Source organism: Trachypithecus francoisi, unplaced genomic scaffold (genome assembly GCF_009764315.1).
Source record: "Trachypithecus francoisi isolate TF-2019V2 unplaced genomic scaffold, Tfra_2.0 Lachesis_group9, whole genome shotgun sequence".
In the NCBI taxonomy this organism is placed as follows: Eukaryota; Metazoa; Chordata; class Mammalia; order Primates; family Cercopithecidae; genus Trachypithecus; species Trachypithecus francoisi.
In genome coordinates this window covers 33,131,133-33,158,310 of record NW_022681474.1, presented here as the reverse complement: position 1 = coordinate 33,158,310, position 27,178 = coordinate 33,131,133, and the positions used below count along the sequence as shown (strand labels likewise).

General features: G+C 41.2%; 1 protein-coding gene across 2 annotated transcripts in view; it reads right to left on the bottom strand.

Annotated features, from left to right (window-relative positions):
* Positions 1-245: 245 nt before the first annotated feature.
* The window catches only part of KIFBP (kinesin family binding protein), a 31,311-nt gene continuing 4,378 nt past the window's right edge, over positions 246-27,178 (bottom strand). The window contains exons 2-7 of one of the 2 annotated variants that reach the window (XM_033208689.1): positions 17,910-18,008; positions 12,424-12,503; positions 11,637-11,820; positions 8,638-8,722; positions 6,551-6,666; positions 246-1,705 (exon numbers count right to left, since the gene is read on the bottom strand). In XM_033208689.1, the coding sequence (XP_033064580.1) occupies positions 830-1,705; positions 6,551-6,666; positions 8,638-8,722; positions 11,637-11,820; positions 12,424-12,503; positions 17,910-18,008 (1,440 nt within the window). In that variant the 3' untranslated portion in view covers positions 246-829. The remainder of the gene's footprint in view (positions 1,706-6,550; positions 6,667-8,637; positions 8,723-11,636; positions 11,821-12,423; positions 12,504-17,909; positions 18,009-27,178) is intronic. The other variant, XM_033208690.1, reaches the window with a different exon arrangement.

Here is a 27,178-nt window from a genome sequence, read left to right as displayed (position 1 = left end):
GTTTTATAGAGATGGGGTCTCACTTTGTTGCCCAGGCTGGTCTCAAACTCCTGGCCTCAAGTGATCCTCCCACCTCGGCCTCCCAAAGTGCTGGGATTACAGGTATGAGCCACCACACTCAGCCATGAATGATATTTTAATGTTTTCTAACTATGCAATGTTATTGAAGAAATACTCTTCTCTAGCTTCAAATAAGCTAGTATCTTTGAGGTATCAAAAAACAAAACCAATGCTCACAAGAAAACAAAAGAGGAAATGGTAGTTTTTATTAGTGAAATAAGTCAGTTTATTTTATTTCCAACAAGGCCTTTTTCTCCTATAATTAAGACAAACCATTTTATACTTTATAATAACATAACTTAGTTTTTAGTATTTTCAAAAGGGAAAGATTTTGGGTGGGGGGAATTTAGGAAATCAAATATTTTAGAAGGAGTAACTAGAGAAGTTACTTTTTCAATCTTAATATAGTAACAGGCTTGTCTACCAGGTATATTCCCCAGCATTTTTTCTTATAAGGAATCTATCAAGTACTAGCCAACAAATAATCTACATTTAGAAACTGAGGGTAGAAATGTCTATATTTAAATAGCAAACAAGCATCTAAAATACAAATCACATGTCTTTAACAAGGCAATTTACATAATTAGGTGTAAGTTTTTAATTAACTTTATGTTCCTTAGGATCCTAGCAAACACTCAGTTGACTGTATCTCAAGCTCAAACTGCACTCACCTGGCCATAAAGGTAAATATCACAATGGAATTGGGCCTGTTTGACTAGGGAAAAAGATCACTTCAATATTGCACGTTTCCTTTCTTTAAAAACAAGGATTAAGTCAGGGCCATCTTGGTTCTGAATCTCTCCATTTTTGTTGGGAGAAGACTAACCATCTCTTTACTAAGTTCTAGCTCAACTTCTATTTCTTGGGCAGCCTCAGGATGTTTTTCACAGTAATCAACAATAAATTTGTAATGTTCCAATGATGTTGCCAAATTTTCCAACTCTTTCTTGGGATCTGCAGTAATGATTTTACCATAGAGACGGGCAACTCGAAACTTAGCTAACATGGCAGGGCGAAGAACATCTTCCCCTATATGCTCAGGGAATACTTTATTTGGGTCTCTCAGGGAGTCTAAGAAGAGCTGGTAGTACTTCAACGCTGACTTATTAAGATTATTTATTTTTTTTACAATGTGTGAATCGGGATCCCTTAGCCTGTCAGCAATGGCAACCTTCAAATCCATCATATCATAGTAAGCATGTGCAATTTCAAACTGGATCTGTCTGTTGACCAACAGGTAATACTGTGGATTCAGGTCTACAGTTAGGGGCTCTAGCATGGCTATTCTGCGTTTATGCATCTTGCACCGTCTCTCCATGTCAGTTTCAAAGAACGCAAGCACCTTAAACAGAGCACTGTGGTCTTGGACAACTTCAATATGGTCAGTGACATAACCATCAATCTGAAAGAACTCTTTTGCCTCAAAGACATAGTGCTGACCCAACAAGAAAAGTTCTCTGGCTTCTTCAAAATCTAAAGGTCTCAAGTAGCTCACTTTCTCTTCTACTGCAGAGATGGCATCACACAGCTCACCAGTTCCAAACTGTACAGCTTTTTTCCGAATGCTTTCCTCCTCATCTAGTTCTTTTTTCCTTAAAGCTCTAAGTTCAGACTGTTTATCAAGATCAAGCTCTCCTATGTTGTCCTGAAGGAAAAATAAATAAATTATGGTTAAGTAGGACACTCACCTCCTGCTGTTAAATAATATTAAAGCAAACTTCAGAGTTTTTTAGAAAAGTCTCTTACTTTCCAGCCTGGTTTAGAAGGGTATCATAGTCTTAAACACCTTTGAAAACTTCTTTCTTTCTTCCAGTTATATTAAAAACTCAAGAAATGTGAAAAAAAAAAAGGATTTAAATAGACAAGCTGCTTACGTATCATTTATTCTGAGGAACTGAAATTCATTTACAGTTACTCCTTCCAATAATATAAATGCTACCTGTAAAAGTACTTTGAGAATTGTGAAACATTATATACATGTGATACATTACTCCCAGCACTTTGGAAGGCCAAGGCGGGCAGATCACGAGGTCAGGAGTTCAAGACCAGCCTGGCCAACACAGTGAAACCCTGTCTCTACTAAAAATACAAAAATTAACCAGGCATGGTGGCAGGGGCCTGTAATCCCAGTCACTCAGGAGACTGAGGCAGGAGAATCGCTTGAACCCAGGAGGCAGAGGTTGCAGTGAGTGGAGATCGTGCCACTGCACTCCAGCCTGGGTGACAGTGCAAGACTCCGTCTCAAGAAACAAACAAACAAACAAACAAACAGACTGTAATCTACATCACAAAAATATTTCACAAGGATGCCATTAAGATTAATGCTACCATGTTTATGCTATTAGTTATTTAGTGAAATATATCAGAGAGAAATGCTCTAGGTCTCTTAAAGACATCAAAATGAACAAAGTTAAATCTACCTTCCTAGTTAAAGTTTTCTCCTCTACCTCTTGGGGGTGGGGAATAACTAAGAATAACTAAGGTGGTTAAGAAATAAGAGTCAGCTCTTCATGGCCAATAAAATTAAATAACAGATCCCAAGGCCTTTTCTTCTTTTCACTTGACACTGTCTCACTAGTGATCTCTCCACAAACCCTTCAAGGTTTCCAAATGCTCAGAAGATGAAGACAACAATGCTTCAAAGCCTTGATTGCTCTAGCCCCTTTCTAACTCTAACTTTACCTTATATCACACTCCCTCTCCCTCAGCTCCAACCTCACAGCCTTTGCTCCATCCCTTCTGGTATTATCCTCCCTTACGCCACAGAACTTCTAAACATGCTGCTTCAGCTCCTTGGCATGGTGTGCCTTCTTTTCTTCAGGCTAGGTAACTCCTACTTACTCATCCCCAGAGCTTGTTTGTTATTTCCTCCCATTGTGCCTTCTCATACCACGTGTCTCTCCTTTGTGGAACTTAGCAAAATTGTACTTTTACATGAAGTCAAAGGCTAGGTTCATTTTTGTCCATCATAGTATCCTTGGCCAATGACTAGCACAGGTTTGGCATAAATACTTAATTAAATAAATATATGTATGTCTTAAAGCTTGAGCTGGGCCGGGCGCAGTAGGTCATGCCTGTAATCCCAGCACTTTGGGAGGCCGAGGTGGGTGGATCACAAGGTCAGGAGATCGAGACCATCCTGGCTAACATGGTGAAACCCCATCTCTACTAACAATACAAAAAAGATTAGCCGGGTGTGGTGGCGGGCGCCTGTAGTCCCAGCTAATCGGGAGGTTGAGGCAGGAGAATGGTGTGAACCTAGGAGGCGGAGCTTGCAGTGAGCCGAGATCGCACCACTGCGATGCACTCCAGCCTGGGTGACAGAGCGAGACTCCGTCTAAAAAAAAAAAAAAAAAAGCTTGAACTAAAGGTCTTTCAGATAAATACACTAATACAGGATGAAGTTAAGGTTAAAAAAGAAAGTCAGGGCTGAGCGCAGTGGCTTACACCTGTAATCCTAGCACTTTGAGAGGCTGACATGGGTGAATTGCTTGAGCTCAAGAGTTCAAGACCAGCCTGGGCAATACGGTAAAACATCGTCCTAACAAAAATACAAAGAATTAGCCGGGCACAGTGGCACACACCTGTGGTCCCAGTTACGTGGCAGGCTGACGTGGGAGGACTGCTTGAGCTGGGGAGGTGGAGGATGTAGTGAGTGGAGATCATGCCACTGCACGCCAGCCTGGGTGACAGAAACCCCATCTCAAAAAACAAAATTGGGTTTAAGGAAAATCTGAGTAATTTAGTAGCATGGCAAATATGTGAGTTTAAACTAACCAAGTGATGAAGTTCTAAGTTCCCAGACTAGAAACATCAACTGAATGAAAGGTAAGGGTCAAATCATAGTGCATTATGCTTGACACAATTACTTCAAATGTAGATCGTAAGTCTCTAAATCTTGTATACTTCCTTCCTTCCTGGGCTGCTTGTTTATTTACATGTTCTCTCTAGGATGCTTTCTTCAATTAGCCTACTGCTTTGCTCCAAGAGTCCCTGCAACCCTCCTTTTCCAGCTTTCCTTACCTGACCAGAAGCAACTTGACAGCTCTTCCTGGCTCCGAATTCTCTAGACATAAAGCCCATAGTTCTTCTCCCTACTTCCTGTCTTTCCTTAATATGCCTCCTCTTTACCCTCTAACCTCTAAAATGATCTTTCTCTCTTCAAGACCTATGCTTCTGATGTGTTGGTTTGTTTAGTTTTCTTTCGTTTAGTAGTTTCACAAGGTTCTACATTATTTACCACTGATACAGTTTGGATTTGTGTCCCTGGCCAAATCTCAAGTCAAACTGGAGGAGGGACCTGGTGGGAAGTGACTGGATCATTGGGGGCAGATTTCCTGCTTGCTGTTCTTGTGGTAGTGAGTGAGCTCTCTCACAAGATCTGATGGTTTTGAAGTGCGTAGCATATCCCCCTTTGCTCTCTCTCTCTCCTGCTCTGCCACGGTAAGACATGCTTGCTTCCCTTTCACCTTCTGCCATGACTCTAAGTTTCCTGAGGCCTCCCAGTCATGCTTCCTGTTAAGCCTGAGGAACTGTAAGTCAATTAACCTCTTTTCTTCATAAATTACCCAGTCTCAGGTGGTTCTTTTTCTGTTTTTTTCTGAGACAGGGTCTCACTCTGTTACCCAGGCTGTAGCGCAGTGGTGCAATGTTGGCTCACTGTAACCTCTGCCTCCCGGGCTCAAGTGATTCTCCTAACTCATCCTCCCCAGTAGCTGGGACTACAGGTGCACACCACCATGCTTGGCTAATTTTTTGTATTTTTGGTAGAGACAGGGTTTCAACATGTTGTCCAGGCTGGTCTCAAACTCATGGGCTCAAGTGATCCACCCACCTTGGCCTCCCAAAGTGCCGGGATTACAGGCATGAGGTGCTGCACCTAGCCTCAAGTAACTCTTTTTAGCAGTGTGAGAAAGGACTAATACAACCACTAAAGATTATTATACTTTTATCAAGCAGAGTCCCATGTAAAAAAAAAAAATATTATCATACTTTAATACACACATATAAAAAAACAAAAGCACAATGACTCCCCCAGGAAAGCTTCCTATGTATCTACAATTAGTATATTGCATCTAAATGATTAATTTTATTATTCTCCCTAGTGGTTAGAAACTAGGATTGGGTATAAATTAATAATGATGATGGTAGTTAACATTTATTAAGGACTTAGTATGTCTCAGGCACTTTTATATACTGGCCTTAATATATACTGATTTAACTCTCGTAACAACAGTATTAAGTACTATTATCTCCAACTTATTTGTGAGGAAATAGAGGCAAAAATATATTAAGTAAATTGCCACAAAGACATAGCTACGAAGCGGCAGAGCTGGAGTTCATACCTACCTAGTGTGTTTCCAGAGCCCATGCTCTTCACTGCCATCACTTCTGCTTCTATTTCTGAACTATTACATGAGCTATTTCTTAAAAATCTACCCTTTTAGATTTTATCAAGTCCATGCTGTGTGTAAGATAACACTGAGAAGTATATAAAGATTAGTAAGGCCTTGCCCAGGTGTGGTGGCTCACACCTGTAATCCTAGCACTCTGAGAGGCCGAGATGGGTGGATCACTTGAGGTCAGGAGTTCAAGACCAGCTTGGCCAACATGGTGAAACTCCGTCTCTACTAAAAAGTCAAAAATTAGCCAGGCATGGTGGCAGGCACCTGTAATCCCAGCTACCCGGGAGGCTGAGGCAGGAGAATCCTTTGAACCTGGGACACAGAGGTTGCAGCTGCGATCACACCACTGCACTCCAGCACTCCAGCCTGGGCAACACAGCAAAACTCCGTCTCAAAAAAAAAAAAAGATTAGTTAGGCCAGGCACAGTGGCTCACACCTGTAATCCCAGCACTTTGGGAGGCAAAGGCAGGAGGATCACTTGAACCCAAGAGTTCAAGACCAGCCTTGGCAACATAGTGAGAGCCAGTATCTACAAAATAATTTAAAAATTAACTGGACATGGTGGCACATGCCTGTACTCCCAGGATGAGGTGGGATGATTGTGTGAGCTGGGGAGATCAAGGTTGCAGTGACCCATGACTATATTACCACATGCCAGCCTGGGCAACACAGCGGGAGCCTGTCTTTAAAAAAAAAAAAAAAAAAAAAGAATATGACATAGTTCCCAGCTCTCAAGAAGCTTATAGTCTAACCAAAGAGAAGTCTTCAAGGAAGATGTAGTATTTAAGATAGGCCTTGAATGATAAGTAAGATTTTATTTATTTATTTATTTGAGATGGAGTCTTGCTCTGTTGCCCAGGCTGGAATGCAGTGGTCCAGTCTTGGCTCACTGCAGCCTCTGCCTCCTGGATTCAATCAATTTGATGAGTACAATTTAAAACCAAGAAAGCAATATTTATGAAAACATTCTACACGCCTTTCATATTAAACACAATGTGATCCCAATGAGCACAATCCCCACTATGAGTTTTTACTTACAATGTTCTCATTTAAGAAAGAAAAAGGCAACTTCTGACTGCATTACCTGCATGGAGAGTTGGGCATTCTGCATGAGAGTCAAACAGTATTTGATCCAGCACCTTGCTATTTCCCCCTTTCTTTGATGATAAAGCTCTGGCACCTCTCCTTCAGCTTCAGGAGCTAAAATATACATGTGATTTGTTTAAATTAGTGATCACAACTGTAATTTTCATTGGGTACTGTAATTTTTTTATATCACTTTTTCCTGACTACAAAAGTAACAGATATTTACTGAAGCAGGGGGCTCGGGGAAAAGGGAAGAAAGATCCACCCCAAATCCTACTATCCAGAAGCACTCACTAGTATTTTTGCATATTTCTTTCTCATACCACAAACACTTTACTCATATCATTATCAACTCTTAGCTTCATTTTTAAGTACACCATTATATACAATTAAATAGATATTCCATTATTTAGCCATTCTTCTAATTCTAACCCGGAATTTGTTGTTTCCATATCTGTACTATCACAAAAACCTCTATGTCACACAACACATGGTTGTGGAGAACCTGGTGCTAAACTATTCAGATGACCTGCTTCTGGGTCAGAGTGTCATACATAGCAGGGCAGCTTTCTTGCTGCAATCTATTGAAAGTCAGCCCTCAACACAAAGGTTTAGAAAGTTTACACACACAGACACATTTTTTTACACTCGAAACATGAATATATTTGTGCAAAAATCTGCCTGGATTTTGGATTACTTCCTTAGGGCAGGTTCCTAGAAGTGGAATTTACTGAGTAAAAGAGTTTACACAATTTTAAATAATTCACAACATATAGCCAAATTATTTTCAACAAATACGCCAACCAACAATATATGAGAATGCTCAGTAAGAACATTTTGAAAACACTGGACACTGTCATTTTTTCAGCTATTTTGAAGAGTAAAAAAAATCTCACAATATTATTTTAAATAAAATATAGTAATAATATCTCAGCAATTTAGTTTTTATTCATTTTTTGAGACAAGTGCCTCTTAGACTTCAACTAATCTATAATTAATTCAATGTAGCTAATATATTAGGGGAGAAAGCAACTATTTACTTTGATAATGTACATTCCTTTAACTCTTAAGAGTCTCTGCACTTTTCAGATACACAATTAGAATGTCCATTTGTAAGGAAGACATGATGTTTCAAAACCTAAAACATCGTAAGAAGGCTGGAAACTGTTCAACTGTGAGTTATAGAATCAAACTATTTTTAAAAATAAACTATTTTTAAAGAAAATGATAAACTTACTACATAACCTGTTAAATGGCTCAAAGATACATGTTAACTGTGATTTTCTAAGACTAAATGAAACACTATACTTAAAAAGATGGATATTTGGCTACATCGCTTATGCATGTAGTATTCCAACCAAAAATATATCATCTGAATCGTGGCATAAGGAAACATCACACAAACCCCAGTTGGCAGTAATTCTATGAAATAACTGGCCCATATTCTTCAAAAATGTTAAGTGATGAAAGGGAAAGAAAGGCTGAGGAACAATTCTGGATGAAAAATGCCTAGAGATGTGACAACTGAATGCAATATGCAATCTTGAACTGTATAATCCAGTACTGGCAAACGAATGCTAGAAGGAATATTATGGCAACAACTGATGAAACAGAAATATGCAGTGTAGACAAAAGAATTGTATCAATGTTACTTTTGTTTTTTAAATTTCTTTAAAAACACAGAGATAGGGTCTCATTATGTTGATCAGGCTGGTCTTGAACTCCTGGCCCCTCCCATCTTGGCCTCCCAAAATCTAGCATTACAGGCGTGGGCCATCGTGCCTAGCCAATGTTACATTTCTTGAATTTGATAAATGATCTATGATTATGTAAAAAGATATTCTTCTTAGGAAATACATATTGAAGTATGAAAGAGTAAAGGAGCCTTGTATGTAACCTTCTCTCCAGTGGTTCAGAGAGAAAAATAAAATTTGATTCCAAGCGAGGAAAATACTAAAAATTGGTGCATTTAGGAGAACGGCATATGATAGCTCTTCTGATCTTGCAACTTTTCAAAAGTTTAAAATAATTTCAAAATAAAATACTTTTTTAAAAGCTATGTAAAACATGCAAAGGTAAACTTACTGTCTTCTATGGCTGAGATCTTTCCAGTTTGACCAAAAATGACATTAGCAGCTGATAAACAGTGCCTGGCCTCCATAAAGCATAGCTATTGGGGAAATAAACAACAGTGAATGCTATCATACAGCTTTATTTGCAACTGATGCTTGCATAATTTCTTTTAATATGGGAAAAGGTATAAAATCAGATAAAAATACTACAAAGGAGGCCCTATAGAGTTGCAGATCATTCAGAAGGTATAAAAGACATATTATCGTATTATCTGGTTAAAATGTAACCTCAAAGGTTAAAATATTAATGCCCCCAAACTCTTAATAATAATCCACTCAGGCTGAAAGACAACTGCCAATTGAAAGTTAGCTCTCCTTATTTAATCAATAGATATACAGGAATGGCTGTCATCCTAAACTGTCTCAAAAAGTCCTTTAGGTTCAGTCTAAAGAGCCAAACTCCCACACACAATAAATTCTTAGACTATTTACATTGTGTCAGGACCGAATTTTTTTTTTCCTTACGAGATAGGGGTCTCACTCTAGCCCAAGGCTGGAGTGCAGTGGCACAATCATAGTTCGCTGCAGCCTCAACCTCCTAGGCGTAAAGGATCCTCCCACCTTTAGCTTCCTGAGTAGCTGGACTATAGGCACATGCCACCAAGCCTAATTCTGGGGTTCCTCTATGTTGCCTAGACAAGTCTCCAACTCCTGGCCTCAAGCAATGCTCCCACCTTGGCCTCCCAGAGTGCTGGGGTTATAGATGTAAGCCACCTTGCCCAGTCTGAAGATTTAATTTTTATTAGGTTTATAGAGCCCTTTTACATCCTACTATACAAAGGCAATTAGGATAAATTTGGATAAGGAGAGACTCCTGTGTTCTAAAATCTTTAAAATTTACATACAATAAGGCTTCCCACCAAGTTTTAAAGTCAACAGATTTCTACAGATGAACTTTATGGAACTGCTTTACCAACACTCTTGAAGACTTCATAATTCATTTCTGGGCGTGGCAAACTTCTCAAACAATTAGAGAAGATCTCCTTATTAACAGAAACATTTTGTATTTGTCATGTAAAAGGACCACCCAGCAGAAGTTCAAAGTTAAAGTCCAACTTTTAGTTGGAAGCCACCCTCATTAAATAGAATGTCTACTTAATTATAGTAATACCTGAAAGGCTTTAAATGGTTGGCTATAACTTTAAAATCGCAGCATTAAATGTATCTTTCCATTATGGCAAATTCAGAAGCCATCTTGAGAATAGCTGGGCACGTCAAGTATTGGCCCAGCAACATCTATAGATAAAAATGTGTTAAATCTTAAAAGCCAAAAGAAAGTTAAGAGTTTATATAATGAAATTTTAATTATCTCTCTATAATCCAATCCCTTAACCATTATCATCATTTCAGCTTTGTCCAGATTGGCTCCCTGTGAGCAATCGCTGCTAGAACAGTGAGTATCTTATGCCCTCTAGGTGGCTGGTAAATGTGGGACTTTAGCAGCTGCCAGGTAGGGATTCACCACGTAGCAAAACCTCATCACTGGAATCAGATGAAGATGACAATGATATAAATGACAATTGCATTTTTAAAAACATGGTTCAAATCCCTCTTTTTGCAATACGACTTAGTTGGTTTTAACAAAAACTTAAAAAAGATTTTGGCAAAAAATAAAAGTGCAGGGTGTGGGAGGTCTCATGAAAATTACTGCATGCTCCACATAAGTAATGCTTAACAACTTTAAATTTTAAATCATACTTTAATATCTAGATATCTTAGTACTTCCAATATCCATGGAGTTTTAAGTATTAATTAAAGTCATAGTGAATACATAATTTTAAAGTTGCTAAACAAAATGAACAAGGGGCCTCCAACAGCTGTAAAAAAGATGTCACAAGCAGAGGCACTGGATAACACTTTGGATGAGGACAATGAAATGGATTCATGAGAATTAGTTAACTGAATGCTCTGATATATGCAGTAGCGTTACTTACACACTTGATCTTAGACCAAAGTCCTAGAAGCGATGCTGCAGTCACCACAGCCCTTTCTCTCCTGCTAATAGCTTTTCTGAATGAAATTCTGTGGGACAATACTTTAATCATAGGGCGCATTTACAGAACCAACGCTAACGAAATGCTCAAAAAGGATAAAGGCCCAAGAATAAGGCAGCAGGTTACCAGAGAGATGAAAGAAGGATCTCTGATAAGCAGAGAATTACCAAAATTTCATAGAGGCTTGCGAATTAGGAATATAAATAAAAGTAATTTATATAGCCAAGATGTCTTATTAAGGATTAATAGGAAAATCTGGTTAGAAAAGGTGGTGTAAAATTATTTTAGCATTAAAAACTCTTAGGGATTAAAGGAATAAATGGGTCAATTAAGGGTACATCAACATGATGTGAGCGATGCTTTTTTAAATTTTTATGAGAAATTCTGATAAACAATTAAGAAACTCAAAAACATTGTCCCTGTTTAACAATCCAAAAGAAGTATGTCATAAAGACCTAGAACTTTGGAACTCAGCAGACATATTTCCAACATTAAAAAATTATTACAGAGTTAATTCTGAAAAATAACTGAAATGCATCACATGCTTTTATCAAAGCCCACATTTAACAGTCAACTTCCTCAGTCAAATTCTCACAGTTATGAGATTACCATTACATAAAGATAAAGATATATCTACAAGATAAAATCTGCAATTTAAGGTAATACCTCACTAAAATGAGTTGAGATAGCGTGCCTATGTTAAAAAAAAAAAGAACTGGTCTTAGGTAACATGAAAAACAATGATAAAACTCAGTATTTTAAAACTTAAAATAATTCATACAACAAAAAGCTACAAAATTTTAGTACACGGGCAAACTGAGCTGCATTTTCGGGTCCAGTTGCAAATCATAAAATACAAGCTACCTGTTTTTAAAAGATGGTATTTTCAAGGTACTACTGGTTCTATTTTTATACTCACTATTGGTACTCTGTTAGATAACTACTTCAAGATGCTTACCTTATTGATGTAAAACTGTGACAAGGTAGCAGCATTGATAGCCCACTCTATAGGATGGTAGGCATTATGCTCAAGCTGGCGTTTTAGTGTACTATGGCAATAGTGAGCAGCCTTCTCAAACATTTCCAGATGCTGGTAGACTTGAGCTAGGTAATATAGGTTATGAGTATAAACCTTTTCAAATCTGTAAAGAAAAAATAAACCAATATTTGTGTAATGGTTTACTTTTTTTTTTCTGAGACAGAGTCTCACTCTGTTCCCCAGGCTGGAGTAGAGTGGTGCACTCTCGGCTCACTGCAACCTCCGCCTCCTGGGTTCAAGCAATTCTCCTGCCTCAGCCTCTCGAGTAGCTGGAACTACAGACGCCTGCCACCGTGCCTGGCTAATTTTTGTATTTTTGGTTGAGACGGGGTTTCACCATAATAGTCAGGCCAGTCTCGAACTCCTGACCTTGTGATCCACCCGCCTCAGTCTCCCAAAGTGCTGGGATTACAGGCGTGAGCCACTGTGTCCAGCCCATGGTTTACGTTTTCTAAGTAAATTTCATACATATTTATTTTGATCCTCCCACCAACCCTTTGAGTTGGATTTGTTTATTGTATCTATTTGACAGATAAGGAAACTGAGTCTCAGGTTTGAACAAGGTCACATAACATGTAAGCGGTAAATGGAGGTTTTACTCATGTCAGAATCCCCATTCTGTAACCTTTGTATGTGCCTTTTTGAATAATCACTTATCTATGCTATGTGGAAATATTTGCAAGGGCTGATTTCTACACCTACTCACCTTTTTGATCTCTCTTGTTCAGTAAGTTTCTCTTCTTCAGGAAGAAAACGCTCAGTAGGATCAAGAGGAGGACACCCAACCTACAATTAAGAAAAACAAAAGCTCTTTAAAGTTTTAAACTGTAAACACCAAGTGCCCTCTTCTGGAGGACCTGGAGAAATCAACTTTTACAAGCCAAATACATTTCATTTTTTCCTAGTTCATTTTCCTGTTACTCAAGAAGTAATTTTCCGTTTTTTTAATTTGTATTTATTTATTCAGACAGGGTTTCTGTCACCAGGCTGGAGTGGAGTGGCACAATCTTGGCTCACTGTAACCTCTGTCTCCCGATCCTCCCACCTCAAGCAATCCTCCTACCTCAGCCTCCTGAGTAGCTGGAACTACAGGTGTGCACCACCAGGCCTGGCTAATTTTTGTATTTTTTTGTAGACACGGGGTTTCACTATGTTGCCCAGACTGGTCTTGAACTCCTGGGCTCAAGCAATCCACCTGCCTTGGCCTCCCAAAGTGCTAGGATTATAGGCGTGAGCCAAGTAATTTTCTTAACCATAAAATCTGAGTCAAACAAATAAAAGATACCCTGTAAGTTCACATTTGACAAAATTTTACTGTTGTTGCAGTTAAACTGCAAACATGCAAAAAATTCACCAATTTGCTTTTAGATATATATAATTCTTTAAGTATTTTGTTTTTTCTTTTTTTAAATTCTTATTTATTTATTTAGAGATGGGGGTCTTGCTCTGTTGCCCAGGCTGGTCTTGAACTCCTATCCTCCAGTGATCCTCCTGCCTCAGCCTCCCAAAGTACTGAAACTACAGGCATAAGCCACTGTGCCCAGCCTCTTTAAGTTTTTTTTTCCTTTTTTTGGAGATGGAGTCTCGCTTTTTCACCAGGCTGGAGGACAGTGGTGCCATCCCGGCTCACTACAACCTCTGCCTTCCGGGTTCAAGCGATTCTCCTGCCTTAACCTCCTGAGTAGCTGGGATTTCAGACATGTGCCACCACCCCCAGCTAATTTTTGTATTTTTAGTAGAGACGGGGTTTCTCCATGTTGGCCAGGATGGTCTTGATCTCTTGATCTGCCTGCCTCGGGCTCCCAAAGTGCTGGAATTACAGGTGTGAGCCACCGTGCCTGACCCCTCTTTAAGTATGTCAAATTGCAATTTTGTCTGGTAAAAGGGCTCTGTTAAAAACCTGCATAAGCAAAACAAATAAGAAAAATGTATATGTTTCTAGAGTAGTAGTATTCTAAACTGACCACTAATAAAAATCAAATGAGAGATTTTAATATTTATTCTGATATTTTTTTCTCAAGGAAATAAGAAAAGTATATTACCCCCTTTCAATACAGGGACATTAAAACCAGATTCCATTATTTATTGCCTTGGGCAAGTCACTTGATCTCTTGTGTTTCTGTTTTTTCGTCTATAAAATAAGGGTAATAACAGTATCTATCTCATGAGGATTAAGTGAGTTAATATTTATAAATCACTTACAACCCCCTCTTACGTCTTCCAAAAGAGCAGAACTACCTAACCTCTGCCTCATTCTACTTCTAGGAGGATAGTCCCATCTAGAAGCATATTCTTGCTTTCAACTGAATTTATTAAACTCAAAAAGGAACAACGCTTCCCATAAAAATATGATTTTACATTCTGGATGTGAACACTAAAAGCATCACAACTTGGGCTCCCAGGATTCACAGAAAGTAAAAACAACTAAGACAGGAAGCAAGGCCCAAGGCAAACCCAATAGATAAGTAATTCTTCAGAGAACTCCTCAACAATGCCGAGGGCTGCTTACCAAGCATACCCCTGTCTAGATGAGGGGAAATAATCAATATATTATTTTATGTACATACTTCACTGTTATGGCTTTCACACTTCATAAGTAATATTAACAGTCAAATCAGTATCTTCTTTTTTTTTTTTTTTTTTTTTTTTTGAGGCGGAGTCTCGCTCTGTCACCCAGGCTGGAGCGTAGTGGCCGGATCTCAGCTCACTGCAAGCTCCGCCTCCCGGGTTCACGCCATTCTCCTGCCTCAGCCTCCTGAGTAGCTGGGACTACAGGCGCCCGCCAGGTCGCCCGGCTAGTTTTTTGTATTTTTAGTAGAGACGGGGTTTCACCATGTTAGCCAGGATGGTCTCGATCTCCTGACCTCGTGATCCGCCCGTCTCGGCCTCCCAAAGTGCTGGGATTACAGGCTTGAGCCACTGCGCCCGGCCTTCTTCTTTTAACTGAAATAGAGGTACAACTAAGCATAAGGAATTTCACTATATGTGTTATGTTTCCATATAAATACTATTTTTATGAAATACTATTGATGCTTAGTAACTTTTTTTTTTTCTTTGAAGACAGGTTCTTGCTTTGTTGCTCATGTTGGTCTTGAACTCTTGGCATCAAGCAATCTTCCTACCTCAGCCTCCCAAAGTGCGGGATTATAAGTGTAAGTCACCGCACTCAGCTTTTACATTTTATTTATTTTTGAGACAGGGTCTCGTTTGGTTGCCTGGGCTGGAGTGCAGTGGCAGGATCCTGGCTCATTGCAGCTTTGACCTCTTGGACTGACCTCCTGGACTCAAGCCATCCTCCCACCTCAGCCCCCCAAGTGGCTGGGACCACAAGCACACACCACCACACCCAGCTAATTTTTTTTTAGCTTTTATAGAGACAAGAGTATCACTGTGTGGCCCAGGCTAATCTTGAACTTCTAGGTCAAGCAATCCACCCACCTCGGCCTCCCAAAGTGCTGGGATTAAAGGCGTGAGCCACATGCCCGGCCTCAGCCTTTATATTTTAAATTAACAATTTCACATACAAGACTGTGAGCCTAAAAGCAAGAAAGGGGAGACTAACATCTCTATTTGGTCTTGTGGCACTCTGCTCTTGTTAGTACTTCAGGAAGAAAGTTAAAATGCCAAAGTATGAGGCTGGGCATGGTGGCTTATGCCTGTAATCCCAGCACTTTGGGAGACTGAGGTGGGCGGATCACTTGAGTTCAGGAGTTCAAGACCAGCCTGGCAACACAGTGAAACTTGGTCTCCAAAAAAATAAAAAATTAGCCGGGAATGGTGGCGGGCACCTATAATCCCAACTACTTGGGAGGCGGAGGCAGGAAAATTACTTGAACTCAGGAGGTGGAGGTTGTAGTGAGCCGAGATCACACCACTGCACTCCAGCCTGGGCAACCGAGCGAGACTCCGTATCAAAAAGAAAAAAATAAATAAATAAAGACAGAATCTTACTCTGTCACCCCGGCTGGAGTACAGTGGTTCGATGATAGCTCACTGCAACCGCAAACTCCTGGGCTCAGGTGACCCTCCTGCCTCAATCTCCCAACTAGTTAAAACTACAGGTGTGTGCTACCACACCTGACAAATTTTTTAATTTTTTGTAGTGACGAGGCCTTGCTGTGCTGCCCAGGCTGGTCTCAAACTTTTGGGCTCAAGTGATCCTCCAGACTCAGCCTCCCAAAGTGCTGGGATTACAGGCATACCGAGCTTCTTATATCCTTTTGTAGTTAAGCATTCTGATGCCTGAATTTAGCAAACATAATTTTGTATGTTTAGTCTCTTTTATGTGATATCTAATGTTATTTCAAGTTTTTTAATGTTATAAAAGCACTTTATTAATAGATTTTTTTTTTTTTTTGAGACAGGGTCTCACTGTCGACCAGGCCGGAGCACAGTGGTGTGATCTCGGCTCACCGCAGCCTCTGCCTCCCAGGTTCAAGCGATTCTCCTGCCTCAGTCTCTGGAGTAGCTGGGACTATAGGAGTGTGCCACCACGCCTGCTGTTTTGTATTTTTAGTAGAGATGGGGTTTCACCACGTTGCCCAAGCTGGTCTTGAACTCCTGACCTCAAGTCATCCACCTGTCTCGGCCTCCCAAAATGCTGGGATTACAGGCATGAGCCACCATGCCCAGCCGTATTAATGGATTTTTAAAGCAGATAGCTGTGACAAATAGTAATCCATAAGAAAATATTGTGCCTGATAATTTTCCTTTCATATTAAAACAAGTTTATTAAGGAAACAGATGGTAACACAGTGGCTTGTCACCTTTGCAGGCCGTGACCCTAAAGTGAGAGTCTTCAGTGTTGGCTCCCCAGAGCCCTAGAAGTTCTACAGCATCTCTTTTGTACTACTGCAGTGGGGAGGAGGAAGAATCTGTAGTGGATTGGGCTCTGGGTCCTTCTAACCTGCTTAACCAGAGTAACTCAATCAGTTTTTATATGTTGCATTTTCAGAAGGGTTTCACGGGCTTAAAAAAAAAATCATTGAAAAACCATTGCCCTGAAGCAGTGGTTCTCAAAGTACAGTATAGTACATAGACCAGCAGCACAAGCATCACCCAGGCAGGACCTTGTTCAAAATGCAAATTCCAGCTGGGCGCAGTGGCTCACGCCTGTAATCCCAGCACTTTGGGAGGCCGAGGTGGGCGGATCACAAGGTCAGGAGATCGAGACCATCCTGGCTAACAGGGTGAAACCCCGTCTCTACTAAAAATACAAAAAATTAGCCGGGTGTGGTGGCGGGCGCCTGTAGTCCCAGCTACTCAGGAGGCTGAGGCAGGAGAATGGCGTGAACCTGGGAGGCAGAGCTTGCAGTGAGCCGAGATCCTGCCACTGCACTCCAGCCTGGGTGACAGAGCGAGACTCCATGTCAAAAAAAAAAAAAAAAAAAAGGCCGGGCGCGGTGGCTCAAGCCTGTGATCCCAGCACTTTGGGAGGCCGAGACGGGCAGATCACGAGGTCAGGAGATCAAGACCATTCTGGCTGACACGGTGAAACCCCGTCTCTACTAAAAGATACAAAAAACTAGCCGGGCGAGGTGGCGGGCACCTGTGGTCCCAGCTACTCGGGAGGCTGAGGCAGGAGAATGGCGTAAACCCGGGAGACAGAGCTTGCAGTGAGCTGAGATCCGGCCACAGCACTCCAGCCTGGGCGACAGAGCGAGACTCCATCTCAAAAAAAAAAAACAAACAAAAAAGCAAATTCCTAGGCCCCACCCCAGAACTATTAAATCAGAGCCTGGATGCCCAGTCTGCTCTGCTTTCACGAGCTCTCCAGATTTTGATGGGTGCTAACATTTGAGAACCATTGCTTCAAAGATTTCAGATGTTTTGTTAAAGCAGTTCTTGTTTCCTTCAAGTAATGCTATTTTCATGGAAAACCAAAATAAAATATTTAAATTATAAATACAAAAACATGCAAATAGTATTTTAGGATAACATTAGAATAATATTTCCTTTATAATGGTATTTAGACTAGGTTGCCATTATGTCCTATCCAAGAATTACTTTTTTTAAATCCTGAAGTCTTTAATATGCAATAATTTCAGCTATTAGGTGACTTCCCAGATAGCTCTATAGAGAAGTTCCTGGGCACAGTGAAGAGTCACACCAATATTACGAATGAGGGATTCTTACTATCAATTCTTGACTAGTTTCAATCAAAACTTAAAAATTATCTGACATGTAACATACCTCTTTCATATACTGAGTATATAGTGCTTCTGATGACTCTAGGTAAGCCTGTGCAGTTTCAATTTCTTCTCTTTCAGACCACAAGATACCCAGGTTATTCTGGAAAATAAAGAAAAAGAGAAACAAACAATGATATAAGACCTCCAATTAAAGTAAATTTCATAGTTTTAAAGTCAATACTTACCAACCAAATAGTGGAGTTGGATTACCAATTAATTATTCACAATGATATTGACCTTATGTAGTGCAGCAGGTAGGTGCTAAAATCAACCCCCAATGATCTCTGCTTCGGGATATTCATGCTCTTACGTAATCTCTTCCCCTTGAGTACAGGCTGGTTTTAGTGATGTGCTTCTAACAACTAGACTATCACAGAAGTGATGGAAAGTCATTTCCAAGATTAGTTAACAAAACCCTTGGTTTCCATTTTGGGTGCTATCTATTGCCTGCTTTTTTTTTGAGACAGAGCCTCGCTCTGTTGCCCAGGCTGGAGTGCAGTGGCGCAGTCTTGGCTCACTGCAAGCTCCGCCTCCCGGGTTACTGCCATTCTCCTGCCTCAGCCTCCTGAGTAGCTGGGACTACGGGTGCCCGCCACTACACCTGGCTAATTTTTTGTATTTTTAGTAGAGACGGGGTCTCACCGTGTTAGCCAGGATGGTCTCGATTTCCTGACCCCTTGTGATTCACCCGCCTTGGCCTCCCAAAGTGCTGGGATTACAGGCATGAGCCACTGTGTCCAGCCAACTGACTGCTGCTTCTTAAGGAAGCCAACTGCCATGTTGTGAGCCACCCTATGGAGAGGCCCATATGGAAAGGAAATGAGAGAGGGTAACAGTCTGAGGCCCTCCATCAAAAAGCCTGTGAGGAACTGAATCCTGCCAACAACCATGTGAGTAAGTTGGAAATGGATCCTCTTGGCATCCCAGCCTTCAAGTATTACTGCGAGCCCCAGCAGGTCAACAATATGATGTCGGCCTTTGAGTAAGGGGCAATCAGCTAAGCCATGATGAGATTTCTGAGATAATAGACCAAGATGGATCAGAAACATATAATGCTTTCAAAATACTATCCAGAGACCTTTTATAAAAAAAGAAATAGGCTGGGTGTGGTGGCTCACACCTGTAATTCTAGCACTTTGGGAGGCCAAGGCAGGCAGATCACTTGAGGCGAGAAGTTCAAGCCCAGCCTGGCCAAAATGGCGAAACCCCATCTCTACTAAAAACACAAAAATTAGCTGGGAGTGGTAGCATGCGCCTGTAATCTCAGCTGCTTGGGAGGCTGAGGCACAAGAACTGCTTCAACCTGGGAGGTAGAGGCTGCAGTGAGCCGAGATCGCACCATTGCACTCCTGCCTGGGCGATGGAGCAAGACGCTGTCTCAAAAACAAAACAAAAACCAAAAAATTATATATATGGGCCCAGCACAGTGGCTCACACCTGTAATCCCAGCACTTTGGGAGGCCGAGGTAGGCAGATCACTTCAGGTCAGGAGTTTGAGATCAGCCTGGCCAACATGGCGAAACCCCATCTCTACTGAAAAAAAAAAAAAAAAAATTAGCCGAGTGTGGTGGCAGATGCCTGTAATCCCAACTACCTGGGAGGCTGAGGTAGAAGAATGGCTTGAACCCAGGAGGTGGAGGTTACAGTGAGCTAAGATCATGCCACTGCACTCTAGCCTGGGCTACAGAGTGAGACTCTGTCTCAAAAAAAAAAAAAAAAAAAAAGTATATATGTAGTGGAGTTAGTCTACCTCACTTCCCTTGGAATATAGTCAGTCCTTAAGGCACAAGGATACTTCTGAGGCTGGCCTTCTACCATCTTTTGCCACTCCCCTAGGGAAGGAACAGGTTAAGGAAACAGAGTTTTTAATGCAGAAATTCTTAACCTCAAGTCTAAGGACCCCTAAGGCATCCATAAAGAGAATTCAGAGTCCACGAATTTGAAAAGGGAAAAAAAAACCACAAATTTCTTTTCACTAATCTCCTATTAAAATATAGCATATCTTTTCATTATGAACACAGGAAACAAATTGTAGCAGTATTATAGGACCTGGGACTTTGTGAACAATAGAAATGAAAAAAAAATCTATTATGCTAGTTTGCAGATATCTCAAAATATCATTTATGCTCATCATTACTTTAAAATCATCAAAGATATTAGATACATTATATAATGTGTTAATAAAGAAGTATATACATTACTATATCACACATTTTGTTTTAAAGATCTTTTGGGCCGGGTGCAGTGGTTCACGCCTATAATCCCAGCACTTTGGGAGGCCGAGGCAGGTAGATCACAAGGTCAGGAGTTCAAGACCAGCCTGACAGGGCCGGGCGCGGTGGCTCAAGCCTGTAATCCCAGCACCGGAGGCCGAGACGGGCGGATCACAAGGTCAGGAGATCGAGACCATCCTGGTTGACACGGTGAAACCCCGGCTCTACTAAAAAAAAAAATACAAAAAACTAGCCGGGCGAGGTGGCGGGCGCCTGTAGTCCCAGCTACTCCAGAGGCTGAGGCAGGAGAATGGCATAAACCCGGGCGGTGGAGCTTGCAGTGAGCTGAGATCCGGCCACTGCACTCCAGCCCGGGCGACAGAGCGAGACTCCGTCTCAAAAAAAAAAGACCAGCCTGACCAACATGGTGAAACCCCACCTCTACCAAAAGTACAAAAATTAGCTAGGTGTGGTGGTGCATGTCTGTAATCCCAGTTACTCAGGAGGCTGAGGCAGGAGAATCGCTTGAACCCAGGAGGTTGAGGTTGCAGTGAGACGAGACTGCGCCACTGTACTCCACTGCACTCCAGACAGGCAACAGAGAGATGCCTGTCTCCATAAATAAATAAATAAATATATTTTGGCTGGGCACAGTGGCTTATGCCTACAATCCCAACACTTTGGGAGGCTGAAACTTGAGCCTGTGAGACTTTGTCTCTATTTGAAGAAAAATGAAATAAAAGTGACTTGATCATTCCACTGGAACATAGCACTTTGGTCTTCTGGCTTCACAAAATATATCCATTGTATAATTTTTTTTTACGTGACTTGATCAGTCCTCAGTATCCAGGACTATAGGCCATACTGATAATGTTTTGAGATTGGATAGTTCTCTCCTGTGTTACTTACGAGGTCCTTTCCAGGACCTCATTAAACTACATAAGTAATAGAGGCTTGACATAATAGATGACCTTATTAAACCTCATAAGTAACAGAGACTTGAAGAGTGATAAGGTTTGGCTCTGTGTCCCCATTCAAATCTCATGTTGAATTGTGATCTTCAGTGTTGGAGGAGAAGCCTGGTGGGAGGTGACTGGATCATGGGGGTGGATTTCCCCTTGCTGTTCTCATGAGATCTGGTTGTTTGAAAGTGTGTATCACTTCCCTTTGCTCTCTCCCCTTCCTGCTCCAGCCATGTAGGATGTTTGAGCTTCCCCTTCACATTTTGCCATGATTGCAAGTTTCCTGAGGCCTCCCCAGCTATACCTCCTGTACAGCCTGTGGAACTGTGAGCCAATTAAACCTCTTTTCTTTATAAAGTATCTAGTCTCAGGTAGTTCTTTATAGCAATATGAGAATGGACTAATACAAAGGGCTCTGCCTTCCTAATAACTTACTGAATGTAATTTCCTGATCTTAGACGTACAAGTCACCTTTTCCTTTTTTTTTTTTTTTTTGAGGCGGAGTCTCGCTCTGTCGCTCAGGCTGGAGTGCAGTGGCACCATCTCGTCTCACTGCAAGCTCCACCTCCAAGGTTCATGCCATTCTCCTGCCTCAGCCTCTTGAGTAGCTGGGACTACAGGCACCCGCCACCTCACCCAGCTAATTTTTTTGTATTTTTTTTTTTAGTTGAGACGGGGTTTCACTGTATTAGCCAGGATGGTCTTGATCTCCTGACCTCGTGATCCTCCCGCCTCGGCCTCCCAAAGTGCTGGGATTAAAGGCATGAGCCACTGCGCCCAGGCTTTCCTTACTCTTTAGTTCAACTTATTTCTCCTTTGATGATAGACAGTGCTTGGGAAACTCCTTTGACCATGACACCACTACGCCCCACTGTAGCACACTGCACCTAACCTAGGTAGTCTAGAGACTCACCTAGCACCAGAAACTGGTTAGTCACACTCTATTTTTGGGACAGGGTTGTGTTTGGCCTGCTAGATCCAGGGTAGACTATGCCACAGAAAGCAACAATTCTTGGTATGTGACAAATCTGAAAACAAATAGAGACCCTAGAGTATATCCAAAAATGACTAAAATTCTTCTTCTGGATCATAACCTATTAAAGTCCTGAAGGTAAGGACCATGTAAGGAATCTAGAATGCCTTTATTTATTTATTTATTTATCTTTTCGAGATGGAGTCTCACTGTCACCCAGGCTGGAGTACAGTGGCGTGATCTCAGTTCACTGCAACCTCCACCTCCCAGCTTCAAGCAATTCTCCTCTCTTAGCTTCTCCAGTAGCTGAGATTACAGGTCCCTGCCACCATGCCTGGCTAATTTTGTATTTTTAGTAGAGATGGGGTTTCATCATGTTGGCCAGGCTGGTCTCTAACTGCTAACCTCAGGCAATCCACCCACCTTGGCCTCCCAAAGTGCTGGGATCACAGGTGTGAGCCACCGCGCCCGGCCTATTTATTTTTTTGAGACAGTGTTTCACTCTTGTTGCCCAGGCTGGAGTGCAGTGGCACGATCTCGGCTCACTGCAACCTCCACCTCCAGGGTTCAAGCTATTCTCCTGCCTCAGCCTCCAGAGTAGCTGGGATTACAAGTGCCCAACATCACGCCCAGCTAATTTTTGTATTTTTAGTAGAGATGGCGTTTTATCATTTTGGCCAGGCTTGTCTCGAACTCCTGACCTCAGGTGATCCACCTGCCTCAGCCTCCCAGAGTGCTGGGATTCCAGGCGTGAGTCACCACACTCGGCCTGCCTTTATTTTTAAAATTAAATTAGGTTTGGTGTTTTGGATTTTTTTTTTTTTTAAGTTTGACTCCACAGAGATAATCACTGTTGACATTTTATTTGAATTATTATTACCTTTTTTTTTTTTTGAGATAGAGTCTTGCTCTGTTGCCCACTCTAGAGTGCAGTAACACAATCTCCGCCCACTGCAACCTCCGCCTCCCGGGTTCAAGCAATTCTCCTGCCTCAGCCTCAAGAGTAGCTGTGATAACGCACCCACGACCACACCTGGCTAATTTTTGTATTTTCAGTAGAGATGGGGTTTCATCATGTTGGCCAGGCTGATCTCAAACTCCTGACCTTAAATGATCCACCGGCCTCGGCCTCCCAAAGTGCTGGGATTACAGCCTGAGCCACTGTGCCCAGTCTTTATGTGAATTATTCTTTAAATACAATATAAATTCTACTAAGGGTAGAAAAGCTACAATGGAAGGTCTGGCATCTTTCACATATCATATCCTTGCCATCATATCAAACTAGGTAAGGAGAAAAGTAAAATACAAAATAAAAACAGCTAAAAAAGTATTACTGGTAAATTCTGTCAAACATGTAATGAAGTTTAACACCAACACTACACAAACACTTCCAGAAAAGAGAAAAGGACAGAACACTTCCCATATCATATTAAACCAAAGATATAACAAGAAAACTACAGACTTAAATCCTTCATGAACACAGATGCAAAGATTTTAAACAAAATTTTAGTGAATTCAGTTCAACAATATATAAAAAGGATAATACGTTATGACCAAATGGAGTTTATCCCAGGAATGCAAGGTTTAACATTTACAAAAATCAATGTAATCCACCCTATTAACAGACTGAAAATGAAAAGACATGATCAGCTCAGTAGATACAGAATGAAATAATGATGTGGAATGGAAAAAAGGTATACCAAAACAAGAGTATATACAATACAATTTCAGTTACATAAAATTCTACATAGGCTGGGTATAGTGGTGCATACCTGTAATCCCAGCACTTTGGGAGGCCAACGCAGGCAGATCACTTGACGCCTGGGCAACATGGCAAAACCCTGCCTCTACAAAAAATACAAAAATTAGCTGGGCGTGGTGGCATGACTGTGTAGTCCCAGCTACTTGGGAGGATGGCTTGAGCCCAGGAAGCAGAGGTTGCAGTGAGCCAAGATCCTGCCGCTACACTCCAGCCTGGGTGACAGAGCCAGACTGTCTCCAAAAATAAAATAAAGTAAATTTCTACATAGTCCCAGCTACTCAGGAGGCTGAGGTGAAAGGTTCACATGGTCCCAGGAGTTTGAGGCCAGCCTAGGCAACACAGTAAGACTCTGTCTTGAAAATAAAATAAAAATCTACAAAATGCAGGGTTGGGGCAAGCAGAAGGGAGGAAAAGAATATAGGAGAGAGGGAGGGACTACAAAGGAGCACAAGAAAACTTTTGGTGGTAACAGGTATGTTCGTATCTTGATTGCAGTGATTGTTTCACAGGTATAAATACATATGTCAGGCCAGGTGCAGTGGCTCATGCCTGTAATCCCAGCACTTTGGGAGGCCGAGGGGGGCGGATCACGAGGTCAGGAGATCTAGACCATCCTGGCTAACATGGTGAAACCCCGTCTCTACTAAAAATACAAAAAAAAAAAAAAAATTAGTGGTGGCGGGCGCCTGTAGACCCAGCTACTCAGGAGGCTGAGGCAGGAGAATGGCATGAACCCAGGAGGCGGAGCTTGCAGTGAGCGGAGATGCGCCACTGCACTCCAGCCTGAGCGACAGAGTGAGACTCCGTTTCAAAAAAAAAAAAAAACACACATGTATCAAAACTCATCAGACTGTACCGTTACAAATATGTGCAATTAAAAGCCAGGCACGGTGGCTCATGCCTGTAATCCCAGCACTTTGGGAGGCAGAGGCAGGCAGATCACGAGGTCAGAAGATCTAGACATCCTGACTAACAAGATGAAACCCTGTCTCTACTAAAAATACAAAAAATTAGCTGGGCGTGGTGGCACGCACCTGTAGTCCCAGCTACTCGGGAGGCTGAGGCAGGAGCATGGCGTAAACCTGGGAGGCAGTGAGCAAAGATCTTGCCACTGCACTCCAGCCTGGGTGACAGAGGGAGACTCTGACTCAAAAAAAAAAAAAAAAAAAAAAGTGCAGTTTATTATATGCCAATTGCAACTCAACGAAGCTGTGAACAATAACAACAAAAAGCACGCCTTATACATATATAACCTGGAGTGAGGAGAGCAATCTACTAATTTCCCAAGAAATTTTACTAAAATCAAGCTGGTAGTGCCAGTATATATCGGTAATAACAAGGATCAGAAGGAATACCAGATAAAAATTATTCCTAAGGCACCTGGAACCCAGAGAAGGCAGAATTCTCTTTTGATAATCTAATGTAAGATCAATCTCTTTTGATAAATAATGTAAAGCCAAGTTCTGTAGTTCCCCAAGGAGAAGACACCAGATTAAGACAAAGCAGTTAGAATATCATGAATTCCCATGAACTGATACTTGCAAAACTCTTTCATACACACACACATATATATGTATTTGTATATATTCACACATAAACTTTTTATTATATGTGTATATATAATGTAAATATGTGTGTGTATGTGTATACACAGTCTTATACAAAAATAGGATCATTCTACAAATTCTTTTTTTTTTTTTTCTGAGACAGGGTCTCACTCTGTCACACAGGCTGGAGTGCAGTGACACCATCATAGTTTACTGCAGCCTTGATCTCCCAGGCTTAAGTAGTCCTCCCACCTCAGCCTCCTGAGTAGCTGGGACTACACGCCACCACACCCTGCTAATTTGTCTTTGAAAAGCTGCTATTTATTTGACCAGAAAAACATGTTGGACTTAAGAAATGGCAATAACTGGTACATACATTAATTCAAAATATTTTCACAAAGCACTAAATAGAATAGTTCCCAATCTTTTCACTGAGAAACCTTTGAAAGAATGCCTAAAACTTAATCAGTTTATTTAGGTTTTTAATTAAGAAATCTAAAGCAGCCAATCAGACTTTCTAATTACCAAGAGATGACCAGGTTAATAACCTTGAGGTTGCAGGAGCTTTTAAAAGCTTTGTTTAGGCTGGGCTCAGTGGCTCATGCCCGTAATCCTGGCACTTTGGGAAGCCGAGATGTGAGGATCACTTGAGGCCAGGAGTTTGAGACCAGCCTGGTCAACATAGTGAGACCCCCATCTCTGTAAAGATAAAATTAAATTAAATTAATAGAAAAAAAATTTGTTTAACCTATGCATTTGTCGACCTCAGGCTACTAATCACAGGTCCATGTGCCAGATACTCTGCACACATAAAATTGAGTAGTAAGTATCATGTATAAAAGATAAAGACTATATATGGTCCCTGTATATTTAAAAGGAATAATACCTAACTCTCATGGGTGAACAATTAGTGAGGGGCAAAGAGACAGACAGAAATTACTAACCCACAAGGGAGAACCAAGCAAGGTCAGCAGAAAAGAGAAAAGTCCTGTGCTCTGAGAATGCAGCAGAAAGAGCACTGGGATACTGCAGGGACCAGGCAGCAATCCAGGTCATACCAGGAACATGAGTGGATGTCAGTAAGTGTGGGAAGCAGTCTTCAAGGCTGAAGAAAACTAAACAAGCCAAGACACAGAGCCACAGGAGTACTGCCTGTTCAGAAGACAGTGAAGCATTTGTTCTGGGTAACACGATGTGAACTAAGAAGAGATATAAAACTCAGAAAAACCTCACCCAACAAGAGCCCAGAAACAACGCTGGTCTGTATTTCTTAACAGCAATTCAACAGAGAATCTGAGGTGGCCTGCAAAACTAACAAGAGAGCAAATTATCTTCAAAGGGCAGGGGCACCACATACTCTTTGTGGAGGGTCAGTAGCCAAGGATCACCCTGCAGCCCCTCCCCAACCCCACTGTGATACCCCAGGCCCTTGGAATCAAATCCACTAGCAAATTCTTCCTTAATGGAAAATCTCTCCCCTCCCCAAATGTAAAACAAAAAAGATAAAACCAAAGAAAACAAAACAAAAAGAGACCATCAGAGCAAGCTTTAGCCCTCATAACTCACCTACACCCCTACTGAGAACAGGGTCTACCCCATTACTTAAACTGACTTGGAACACTGCTCCTACTACATCCTCCTCTTCAAAAAAAGTAAATAAACACCACACAAAATATAAGCTTACCCCAAATAAAAGTCAGCATCAACCTTAGGATCCTACTGTAATATTACTACACTAACCCAGGATATTTTAATCCTCTTCCAACCCATTTACAAAAAAAATTCCTTTTCTGAGCCCTCTGGAAGCATTACA